Source organism: Misgurnus anguillicaudatus, chromosome 12 (assembly GCF_027580225.2).
Source record: "Misgurnus anguillicaudatus chromosome 12, ASM2758022v2, whole genome shotgun sequence".
Taxonomy (NCBI): domain Eukaryota; kingdom Metazoa; phylum Chordata; class Actinopteri; order Cypriniformes; family Cobitidae; genus Misgurnus; species Misgurnus anguillicaudatus.
Genome location: NC_073348.2, coordinates 34701871 through 34715416, shown reverse-complemented (window position 1 = coordinate 34715416; position 13546 = coordinate 34701871). Strand labels below are relative to the sequence as shown.

At 35.1% G+C, this 13546-nt stretch overlaps 1 protein-coding gene across 3 annotated transcripts in view; it reads right to left on the bottom strand.

Moving 5' to 3' along the window:
* Positions 1-13546, bottom strand: part of dscama (Down syndrome cell adhesion molecule a) — a 102710-nt gene that overhangs the window by 66752 nt on the left and 22412 nt on the right. For all 3 annotated transcript variants that reach the window (XM_055207867.2, XM_055207865.2, XM_055207866.2), the window contains exon 3: positions 12230-12376. In XM_055207867.2, the coding sequence (XP_055063842.1) occupies positions 12230-12376 (147 nt within the window). The remainder of the gene's footprint in view (positions 1-12229; positions 12377-13546) is intronic.

Sequence of the window (13546 nt, the reverse complement as noted above, 5' to 3'; positions counted from 1 at the left end):
GTTGTCACAACTTATAAAATATAGTTGAGAAAAGTCAACTTAATTTTATAAGTTATAACAACTCACCTGTAGTTATAACAACTCATCTCTAGTCAAGATAAATACTAGTAAGTTGAAATGACTTGTAAATCCGAGTTGATTCAACAAAAAATTTTAAGGCAGCAAAGTATTTTTTACAGTGTAGAAATTCATGCTGGGTGACACGAAAAAGACATTCGTGCTCCAGTGGCACGAAAAACAGCAGAAAATCCTGTCAAAAACACAAATTAATTAATCAAATATTTTGTGACAATAACACAAACTTACCGTGAGATAGGGTAGGCTTTTCACAATTTTGCATTGTTGCAAAGCAGCTTTGGAGTAAATACTAAAGATCAAAGCAAAAATATATGGATATACAGTATGGTATAATTACAAGTACATTGCTCCTTTTACTAACCATGTTTTTTGTAGGACTGTACCAACTACAATCAGACTTTTATATTTGTAGCACTATCAAGCATGCATGTGTATCAATTATCTCATAAAATTTTAGCAGGACTAGCTAAAATAAATAGTTATCTGTAGGATCGTAACATTTATTTCATAGTGCTGTTAACAAATATGTATAACAATAAAAAAAGTGTAATCAAACAATATTAACAGTAAAAAAAATATTATTGGTATAATTGGACATTTTAGTAGCGCTATTACTTTTTACAGTACTCTGAAAAAATGCTGGGTTGTTTCGATACATGATTGTGTAAAATATGTTTAAATTAACCTAAAAAATTTCAATATTTGACCAAATCATGGGTTGAAACAACTCAGTGTAAGTTAATCTACCCAGTCTCACAAAATTATGTACCTAATAGTCACGTAATTTTTTTATTCTTTATTTTTGATTTTTTTATTCTTGATACTGTGACAAATTTCCGCGGTTTTTTGTGATCGTATCACGATTTTCTGTTTTTGTGTCATTGTCGCGTATTGGTTGCTCGACGGCTTTTTCCTATTTCCAAACCTATTTTCGCTTCGGTTTAGGCTAAGATTTGGTGTTTGCATTAGGATGTCACTTGAAGTATTGGTTTATAAAAAAAATCTGATTTATTTTGTTATAAATTTTAAAACTTTGTTGCCTGGGGTTAGGGTTAGAGTTGGGTTTGGGTAAGAATGTTATTTTATGTAAATCTAACCCTAAACCGAAGCAAAATGTTAAGAAAATAGGACAAAACAGTTGAGTAACCAATACGTGACAATGACATGTAAACAGAAATTCGTGATACGATCACGAAAAAATGCGGAAATTCGTGACAGTATTATGAAAAGCCTGTCTGCTAAGCTTTTATTATTTTTTATTTAATGAATGAAGTATGTACCATTATTCCATGTTACAGCGTCTCATAGCAATTCGTACGTATTTGAAAAGGTGGCAAATTTGTATGAATTCGTATGACCAAATTTGTAAGTTTTTTGTACAATTTGCATTCGCAATGGTGACATTGGATTTAGGGGTGGGGTTAGGTGTGGGGTATCCATATAGTTTTTTTTTTTAAATTACGATTTACTTTGTGCGAATTAGCCAGTTTGTAACATACGTTCAAATTCCAGTGAGATCAGGTTGGTTTATACATACGGAGAAACTTAACAAAGTTATTATCTTATAATCGTGTCTTAGACATTAAAATAAGCCAGATTATCCTTTTTTATAAATATATTATAGCATTACATTTACACCGCAGAAGCAACATCAGATCAATGGCAATACAAAATGGAGCCCAGCATTCAACAACATTACAAGAGACACCCGGGCACGTCAAAGTAGACGTCACATTTGCTCTCCAGTTCAGCAAGTGTGTCAACGAGCCGGCTGTCTGAAGCACTTAAGCTCAGCGGAGGATCCTGACAGGTCACCAAAAACCAAATATTTGCTTTTAAGTCTCTGGCAGTCTTCATTCATTTGTTTTCATCTCTCCGTTAATTCTGTTCATCTCCATATGCCAGGCGGATTACCACACAGCACCAGATCCGCTGTCTGGATGTGGAATCTTTAATTACTCTACATGGCCCCTGTCTGTGTGGCCCCGGATTGTGTCCCACGGGTCCATTTTTATCCTACTTCTGAGACAAGTGCCATCAACATAACTGGGCGAAACTATACACGGTGCCATCTTTATCTTTGGGGATCAAAGAGCTAACAAATAGTGGCATGGATTGGATAAATATTTAATGATTGGTTTAAATTAGAAGGATGTCCTTCTGTTCAGCAGATTGAATTCAGGTTTAAAAATGCTGTGCTTATTTTCCTTTAGCTTTGCCATGTAAAACCGTGTTTTCAATAACAAGCAATTTGTCTGTTGAATTGGGCCATATAATATTTTTGGCATTGTAGCAGATTTTTTCCTGACAATTAAGAACATTTCTCTGCCAATTTTCATTACCATAGCAAAAAAAAAAAAATCCGTAGAAATTACAATGTTATTGCAGCTAGGTTGCCGGTAATTCACCGCAGATTTACATTCATGTTATTCACTGGCAAGAATTTGTTCAAAGTTCAATCAATTTTAAACATCAACAAGTATTTATCTTTACAGAATAAAACTATACAATAACAGCCTCATGCAAAGCATTCTGGGAACCAGAAGTCATCATCAACCTTTTTCTGTTTTTTGCTTCAGATTTTGTTTCCCAGAATGTTTTGCTTGATGCTGTTTTTTTAGTTTTACTCTATAAAGACAAAGACTTGTAAATGTTTAATGTTCATTTAACTTTGAACAAAATGTTGCCAGTTAAAAACATAAGTTCAAATCTACGGTAAATTACCGGCAACCCAGCTGCAATTTCTACGGAATTTTTTTATAGTGAATTGTTTAAAGCTGCAATTTGTAACTTTTTGGGTTAAAACACACAAAAATCAGTTATTGAGCAAAGTACATTAGTCTCCTTATACCTTATCACGATTCACAAAGTTAAACTTATACAGATAATAATGATTTATAATTTGAGCTGTCGGGTCGGAATTTGAGGGAGATGTTGTCTGTTTCTTAGATAAATATGTAAAGTTCCCTGTAATTTTGTGTTTTAACAGAGATTGTGAAAGAAAGGCGAAAGTTATGCATTGCAGAATTCCCATTTAATCCAATATTGGGGAATAAAAAAACTAAAGTTAAAATTTCTAGATGTTGTAATGAACTATTTTAGGTATACTGACACTAATAAACATTTTGGGAGAAGAAATGTGATTAATTGACATGGAAATCTTATAAATATAAATATATAAATATATAAATATAAATTTACCAAAGTTGTTTATTAAGACCAGTTGGTACACTGTCTAGCATCCCCCCCTTAAATCTCAGACCTCAAGGGTCAGCTTACTGAGGTCAACCCCTTCCCACTTCTTCTCATCTGCGCGTCTAATCTGCCGAGTCCCTTCTGCTCGATGCACCCCGCGCAGAACGCAGAAGGCAAACAAGAGCAGACCCGAGCCATGACAACAGCAACACAAGCTGTTTGAAGTGCGGTCTGATCACTCAACAATATTTGTCCAGTGTCTACATGCTTACAATAGAGATTTCAGAGCAGTTGTTTCATTCAGTTAAAGCACTGATTGATTACATAGGAAAAGGTTATTGTTAGCCACATGGCACACCTGTCCATGTGGTTGTTTTCCCAAAAACCAACACAGCACCTGCATGTGGATTCTCTCAAAAGCTTTTGAAAAATCATGTGCAGAGATGGAAATAAATGCGTAAAACAATAATGCTCGCGTGCCATCTAGGTTGAGAGGAGAATGCATCATTGTGTGGAATCTGGGGTTAGTCATTCATAAATAATGCACCATATGTTCATGATATTCATATCAAGATTTATTACGGTGGAGGTGAGATTGATGGCTGATGCTCTAGCTACAAGTAACACAGCAAAAAATCTACTTTAAATAAAAAACTTTATCAGTACTTACTGTAAAATATCTAAAGATACTTTAGATTACTTAAGATTTTATTTAAATTGCATACAAAATTATTTGTACTTTTTTTTAGATAAAGCGTATATTTACCCTACAGTATATTGCCAAATACTTTTTGCTTGTTTACAGTTTAAAAAATCTAAACATACTGTATTTTACTTAAAGGTATTGCGGAGGATTTTCTTTTTCCGGGTGGATCATCAAGACTATTGGTCCTTCTAGTTGTCAATCAGGATTGTTGTGCAATTGAATTTTTAAAAAAAGTGGAGAAGGCGGTACTTTTCTAAAATTCGAGAAAATCCTCCGCTACACCTTTAAGAAGAAAAATTACATATAAAATTATACCTTTTTTTTTTAGAAAATGCATCATGCTGTAGATGTAATTTATTTCCTTACTCTGTTGCCAAATAATTTTTTGCTTATTTCCACTTAAAAAAACCTAAACATACTGTATTTTACTTAAGAAGCAAAATTTAATATAAATTTAATCATTTTTTTTAAATACATAATACTGTAGATACAATTTATTTCCTTACTCTGTTGCCAACTAATTTGTTGCTTATTTACACTTAAAAAAATCTAAACATACTGTATTTTACTTAAGAAGTAAAGTTTCATATAAATTAAGTCATTTTTTAAAAATACATCATACTGTAGATTCAATTTATTTTCTTACTCTGTTGCCAAATAATTGTTTGCTTATTTACACTTAAAAAAATCTAAACATACTGTATTTTACTTAAGAAGCAAAATTTCATATAAATGAGTTTTTTTTTTAAATACATCATACTGTAAATACAATGTATTTCCTTACTCTGTTGCCAAATAATTTTTTGCTTATTTACACTTAAAAAAATCTAAACATACTGTATTTTACTTAAGAAGCAAAATTTCATATAAATTAAGCCTTTTTAAAAAAAATACATAATACTGTAGATACAATTTATTTCCTTACTCTGTTGCCAAATAATTTGTTGCTTATTTACACTTAAAAAAATCTACTGTATTTTACTTAAGAAGTAAAGTTTCATATAAATTAAGTCATTTTTTAAAAATACATCATACTGTAAATACAATGTATTTCCTTACTCTGTTGCTAAATAATTTTTTGCTTATTTACACTTAAAAAAATCTAAACATACTGTATTTTACTTTAGAAGCAAAATTTCATATAAATTAAGTCTTTTTTAAATACATAATACTGTAGATTCAATTTATTTTCTTACTCTGTTGCCAAATATTTTTTTGCTTATTTACACTTAAAACAAATTAAACATACTGTATTTTACTTAAGAAGCAAAATTTCATATAAATTAAGTCTTTTTTAAATACATAATACTGTAGATTCAATTTATTTTCTTACTCTGTTGCCAAATAATTTTTTGCTTATTTATACTTAAAACAAATCTAAACATACTGTATTTTACTTAAGAAGCAAAATTTCATACACTGTAAAAATACTTTGCTGCCTAATTTTTTTTTGTTAAATCAACTGAGAGAAACGTCAACTTAATTTTATAAGTTATAACAACGCACCTGTAGTTATAACAACTCATCTCTAGTCAAGATAAATAATAGTAAGTAGAAATAACTTGTATATCCGAGTTGATTCAACAAAAATTTTAAGGCAGCAAAGTATTTTTTATAGTGTATAAATTATGCCTTTTTTTAAATACATCATACTGCCGATACAATTTATTTCCTTACTCGGTTGCCAAATAATTTTTTGATTATTTAAACCTAAACATACATTTTACATAAGAAGCAAAATTTCATATGAATTTATGACTTTTTTTCAGAAAATACACCATAGATCAAATTAATTTCCTTACCTTGTTGCCAAATATTTTTCTCTAATTTTACCATAAACATTATTTTAATTTGTGTATGATTCATGTTAGACAAGAAGGACAGACTTTTGCGTTTTTATTAAGGTTAATCCTATGGATGTGCGCAACTGGAAAACACATCAAGCATACTGAGTAAATGATTTTTTTCTGCGGTCTAGATCATGAGCACACTGAAAACCAGCCCTAAATATTTTTATCTTATTACCAAATATTTATGGAGCAGGTGACCTACACATATAAATATATTAGACTTCTAAAATGTCAATAAAAATCAAGAATCCCAAAATGTTCTTGTTCTTATTTTTCTCTTTCCCCAAAACTCTTTCACTCAGCGGTGTAAATTAAGAGTCAAACTTAACAGAAGATGGCTGCTCATGGTCACATGGTTTGGCCTCCATTTTGGAGTTTGCATGTTTGAGCAGTTTCACTAGCGGCAAAGCTTTACTGACGGAGGCAGAGAGAGAGAGATGGCAGGCCTGAAACCACAGAGCACACGAGAAAGGATGAAACGTACTTACAAACAGAGTGAGTAATAACTGTTAAGAGAACAGGGTTTATCTTCTCCGCACAGATAATATGAAGCTCTCAATTAGATGAAACGCAACCCCCCTTTCAGTTATTTCGTCGAATTTCTCCAGGCAATTTACTAAAAAAAGTGGAAGATTTTACTGGCTACCAATTAAAGAAGCGTGCACTGTTCCAGCCAATCATTTACCTGAGTTGCTGTCAGCTGACTACCCCAGCAACAGCATTCCTATTTATTCTGGAAAACGGAAGTTTCCAAAATACGACTCTCTCTTGTGCTGTTTGTAATTTTCTGCTTATCATTTTTACATTTTTGCATTGTAAACCCTCTTTCGACTACATGAAAATGAGTCCAAACAAGATTTTTATTATTGTGGTTTTTAACACAGCAACAGTCTGTCATGGTTTACTGCAAATGATATCAACACTTATGTGTGTGAATCCATATTCAATTATTGTCTTTGTAGCATCTGCGTTATTTAAGATTATTGGTTTTAAGTAAGCATTTCAAACAAAAATAGGCAAGTTCAACACAGTTATAGCCTATTTTAAAGTCGGTGTAGCTGCTACTGTTTGTTTTGTTCGTTTCAAGCAGTATGGTGTTGTCACACACACAACCTTGAACGTTTTACTCTTCCTTGCATTTCAACCGCTTTCAGAGATTATCGTGAAAGCTCATGCCAGGTTGTCTCATCTTTTCTCTTTGTAAACAATAGCAGAGACGCTGTGTGCTAGGAGGCTGTGGTCATGAACACAATGAACGCACCAGCATTGAAACACTCTGCGACAGCTGCCCGTGGACGATAAGGGCTTGCGACGCGCTTCTCAACGTTGATTAGCCGTCGCTGTGAAGACGCTAATTCCAGATTGCGGGATATGGAATTAGAAGTCAAATGTCAAACGGTAGTTACCTCGTGATTATGATCTCAAGTCTTAAGGGAAATAAAATGTTATTTTTATGTGAGGTACTTTGAGTGCATTTATGATGGTGCGCTAGTGCTTATAATCAGGGATTAATGGCTCTGTCCGGTTTTAATTAGCCTTTGCTTTGTGCGTATTGTTAATTTGTGTCGAGGGTCTGTGCGTTTGGTATGTTGGATATGATCCAGTCTAGGCCTGAGCCAGACTCGGAAGGCCAGAGGAAAGGCAGGTTTAGAAATTTATGAGTAACACTGTAAAAAAAATCTGTAAAAAACGGTAAAATACCGTAAACACTGGGCACAATAAATTACAGAATTTTTTCATAATACAAATTTTTCCTGTCATTTTACATACATAAAAATCATCATTAAGCCAAAGAATAAGAAAACCAAATAAAAAAAACATAAAATAATCCTTCTATTGCATTGCTACAGAAAGGTTCTTCGGACTTTAAAGGTTTTTTATGGAGCCATTTTCTCCTATGGCATTATGAAGCACCTTTATTTTTAAGAGTCCATTCATGTAATGATTTTCCCAAAATGTTTAAACATTGTGGTTCTGTGGTGCTATCAAAACATTGCTCTGCTTGTTGCAGGGGGAAATATTACTATAGCCAGTGCTACCCAGTCTCACGAAATTTCGTTATATTGTCACGTATTTTTTAATTTTTTTTTGTGATATCATCACGAATTTCCGCATTCCTTCATGATCGTACAACGAATTCCTGTTTTCGTGTGACTATCACGTATTGGTTACTCAACTACTTTTTCCTATTTTTAAACCATTGTCGCTTCAGTTTAGGGTTAGATTTGGTGCTTGCATTAGAATGTCCCTTTATATATTGGTTTATACTATTTTTTCTGATTTATTTTTTTTATATGTCGCCTGGCGTTAGGGTTAGAGTTGGGTTTAGTTAGGGATGTCATTTTATGTAAATCTAACCCTAAACCAAAGCGACAATGGTAAGAAAATAGGACAGAACAGTTGAGTGGCCAATGCGTGATGATCACACGAAAACGGGAATTCGTTGTACGATCACGAAAAAACGTGGAAATTAGTGATAATATCACGAAAAAAGAATCAAAAAAATATGTGACTATATTACGAAATTTCGTGAGACTGGGCTGAGCCAGTAATAGTATTCAACAATACAATAAAGTATACCCAACACCTTAATTCAATAGCTGAGAAGCTCTGAGAACCTTTAAAGCACACACATATCTCTCTCTCTCTGTACCAATAATTCTTTCTGGCGATTGAAGAATGATTAATGCACACAATATTGATTTTCTTCTCCTTTTCAGAATATCCCTTTTAAGCCTCTCTCGTCTGACTGGAAAAGACACAGGGAATCAGAGAGGAGTGGGAATTCTGGAAATCCTGTTCACCGAGCATTAATGTACGAAACTGATTTTTAAAGAGTTTGGTTGGAGAGAGCGTCGCTCACCGCCCCAGAGCCAATTCGTCTCTGGTTTACACATGCTGTCCTCTGCGGGCATCCTGACCCATTTTCCTCTGGATAACAATACTTCAACCAATCACAGGGAAAACCGAGGAGCAGAACGCCCAATTCTGCCTGTCATGCACAGAAGCACGCGGGCCGACCGCGGAGGAGAAATCTCAGCCTCACCCAGAACGGAGAAAAACCGCATTGGGGCCTGATGAAAACGTTACAGCCACTTTGAATCATATTGGTTTCCCGGACAGGGCAAATCGTAGTCCCAGACTTAAATGTCTGTTTGCGCTAACACTTTGTACTGACATATCTTAACATGTATCAGTGCCATTGTTTTGACTCAAGATGCACACCAGTTGTAAGGGTTCTTTGTAAAATCTAATGTCCAAATATAAAAAAACGATGTCCAAATATAATGCCTAACCCGGATGAATCTAAAACATGTCCAGAAAACCGCCCCATAAGGTTTTCCTTTACTGTAAGTTTGGTGTCTTAAGTTTTCGTATTTGTCAAAATGCAAGAATTTGCCCATCTGGATAAACGCTCTCTTAATATGCAGCATTTATGAGTATTTATGGAGCAGATTAGCGCTAATGAATCTATTCGTTACTGCTGGGCCTTGTTAGATTCACCCCATTAAATAGGCGTTGGGCTGAACGCTCGTTTTTCCCTCAGATTTGTGATTTTCACAGAACGGTCAGCTTGCTGCTCAATGGTTTGCAAAATGTCAACAACACGGATTGGGAAAACATGAAAATTCTCCGCTGTGGCACCAGCTTGGGTTGACGCACCTGCCCTGAGGTGAGATTTGTTTACGAAATGGTGAAAACCGGCCATCTTTATTGTGTGCAATTTGCATACAAGTAAGCATCTCTAATCATATTTTTCTTATTATTTTAACTGCACGCCCAAAAAAATAATAAATAAATAAATATAATATATATATATAAACAAATTGCATTTATTCGAAACTGCGATAAATGAGGAGAATGGTACGAGAAAGGAGGGGGAATGAAACACTATGTGTCTGTTTGACTGTCTCTCTCTTTTGTGGTTATTCTGGCCAGAGATCGCAGCAAGACGGGTGTGTGTGGAATGCTAAGGACTCTTTAAACTGCCTGTAGCGGTTTGTTCTGTGGTTTATCGCAGCATAGCACAGCCGACTGCAACCGGATCCTCCCAGAATCCCTTGCGAATTAAACCTGTGCAATACCAAACAATACTGAATACACTTTAGCCATTACACCACAGCAGCCTGCTACAGCAACAATCTCTATTGCTAGCGGATATACAAAATATTTTAATTAATAAAATATCTACATGAGCTTTGAGCTGTTCACAATACCTCCATATAAAGACGCATAAATGAGCATGTTTACTTCAGCATGCAGCATTGTTGTTGAGGATGATCAGACTTCTATTGCATAAAATTCATCATCAAAGTCAACCAATCAGGTGGTGACCTTATCCTTATGCATTATGATTTGTTATCTTCATTGATAAAATTCTAGTTTGAATGCTAAGCGAACCAGGACATAATAAATTGTTTTCTTTTTTTGTCCGGACCAAAATAACCAAATGAACGAAACTAAGCAAACTACAGGTATAAACATACCCCATGACGGTGGGCTTATTTGTCTGGTAAACAGTATTCGAAATATGTCATAAATGATGCGGGTGGGGGGGGGGGGGGGGTTTGGGTGGTATCCTAAGCCCCCCATCATTACAGGGTCGCCATGATTTCACAAAATCTGATGTGATCTTGGATCAACATTTTAATAAAAAAGGAAATTACCCTTAACGTTAACCATTTTTACCCCTCAAATTAGTATGAAATAATAGTTTGAGAATACTTTTTTAAAAGCCCCTAACCCTAAAGATTAAAGATAATTTTGGGTTAGTTTTTTTTGCGAAATTTGGACAAATAATGGACAGTATTGCTTTGTGGCAGTGCAGCATAAGAATTTTCAATTTATGTAGTATTTTAATTTGAATAAAAAACAGGGGACCCCCTCAATGCTTATAGGGGGTCCGGGGCCACCCCAGGCCCCCTTCAATTCGAACACTGCTGGTAAAGACACAGTATATGAAACCACACATTTTTACTCACACCTACAAAGTGGCAATTTTAACATGCTATAATAAATTATCTATATGGTATTGTAAGCTAAAACTTCACATATGTACTCTGGGGACACCAAAGATTTATTTTACATCTAAAAAGTCTTGTAAAATGTCCCCTTCAAGGTTTATAAAGGTTTTTCGCAGTGATGCCATAGAGGAACCATCTTCAGTTTTGCATAGGCAAGCAATGTTTACAATAAATGCAAAGGTCAAGTTTGTAACACTATATATTGTAAGATTCACTGCAGATCAAGCAAACCTTACATTTGAAAAGTAAAACAAAACATACTTTACTACCTGACAGAGTACCAATGCACCAGACAGAAATGTGGCATGAAAATGAATATTTTATAAAGGACAGAATAATAGCTTCACTCCACCTTATGCGAGATCGCTTAGACAGCTTATTTATTTATAAGGTATCGCAGAAGAAGGGATCTTAGAAAATTTTAAAGGGGGCATGCAACACAAATGCAGAGATTCCTCTAAAATGCCTGCGTAAAAACATAAAAGTGCTCCACATGCGGTGAACTGTATTTAAACTGTGTTCGTTTGAAGAAATATTGCTTTCCCATGAAATATTCAATGCAGAAAAGAGATGCAGAGAAGCGGCACCCTAATGTTTTGTGACAGCCGCTATTAAATGACAGACATCTGTCAGATTCATTGCTTTAACGCTTTCTTTTTTTTCTGACTCTGATAAAAATGAGCTCCGATGTTCATACGCAAATAAAGTCGAGATAGATGACACTTGAGATCTTCCAAGAATTTTTAAATACTGTCATTTAGGACTTTATTGCTACTAAACTTGCCACTGTTAGCTCCAGGCAAACATTTACCACATTACTCCCTAAAGCCGAATAAAATATGCATATATCTCATCTGTATCTTTTCAAATACAGAAAAATGTATGGAAAACGCCCCGTCTCGCTCTCAGTGTAAATGATCTTTGATTCTTTATTGAATTAGCTAAATGCCCCATAAAAGAGCCGTCAGCCCTGGGGGGAGGAAACAGTTGTAGAAGAGCTTTCCATTTAGCTGATACAGATATTTCGACGAGTGCAGATGTAAGGGAAATGGGTCAGTATAGTACAACTCAGTTGGCCTTTTCTTCAGGATTAGACTTCGAGGAGCTTTATACAGTGACACTGGACAATGTAGAGACTATTAAATCTGCAAGTTAAAGATGCATAGTTGTGTTTTTAGGAACAGGCTTGGGATTGTACAACTGGTGGGAAGCAAGGAAAGCACAGACTCTGGATTGAAAGTCGCTTAGGGACATCAAAACCCCTAGGGATGTGTGTTTTATCATCATGCCGTATTATGATGTACATATGCATGCTAAATGAAGTATTCAACCAAATTTGGCAAAGGCAAAACTCGAAGAAACAGCCTGCGTCCTACCTGAGACGAGTGGTACCGTGTCTCTTTCCCATGACACAACAGTGATGTAGTTTTCCACTGAGGAAGGAATAATGCACTTGAAGACCGCTACACCGCCCCTCATTGCGGTCTGGTCCGCCACACGGACCGTATAGGGCTCTCGTAAGACTAGAAGGAAAACGCTTAAAGTTAAATCTTTGATTGAATCAGGCACCACAAACCTATTTGCTCACAAAAGCGTGCAACCATTTAACGAATTTTGTCTTGTTCCTTTGTCAGAGGAATTTATTTATTCAAATATAAACTTGCATTATTTTATAACAGCCATTTTATATTTACATTTGACAGATGCTTTATCCAAAGTGACTACAAAGCTGTATGTTTTATTAGTATATCGTCGCTGTCCGATGGAAACCATGTATGTCCATTTTGCAGATTTTTAGATTTTTCAACGGATTGAATGTCCAGGTTCATTTCCGTATACAGTATGCTTCACATATCTAAATGGCCAATGAAAAGTTGTGAAATCATGTCATCTGATTTTCACGTATATCCATTTGGTGTCAAAGCTGTCAATCACGCCGCATATCTCCCGTCCTGTGGAAGCATTTCGCCGCTCTCGTGAAGTTTCATCGAAGCTCAGGACTGGATAGCTGAATAAACACAGCCTGGTGCGACGATTCACGCGTTTACATGCTTACTTTTCCCCTGCAGATCGGATCACAGATCGGAGTACACCACCCCCTTCAATACGATCCAAATTTGCATCCGATCGTCCTCAGTCGTATTGATTAAGGTGTTTACATGAAGGCTTTTCAATACAATCGAGCCATCAATATGATTACAAACGGATTATTTGGTTGCATGTAAACGTACATACTGACTTTCCTTCATCGAGGTAAACGTTTCCCCCCTGACGCCAGACGTACGTCTAGGAGTGACAACATTACGGTAGGACTGTGCAAACAAAGTATCTGTCTAGCATTACCATGTCAGTGTATTGATTCATTGTCCCTTCATAGTTTGCAAGATACAGTTAATAAATGTATAATTAATATTAAATAAACTAAGCGTATTTAATAAACTAAGACATAGGCTATTTAATAAACTGAGCGTATTCATCTGTCAATATGAAACGCGACTTGGCCATTCTAATTAATGATAGGAAGAACGCGTATCGACCACCGTTACTGTAAAATATGCACGTATGTCCATTTAAATTCAATTTTGGTCAAATGTGGATTATATCATTACACTGGCAAGAATATGGTTACATGTAAAGATGCCGTACCAAGTATGACAGCGCTACATTCAACTGCTTTTGAAATACGATGTTTT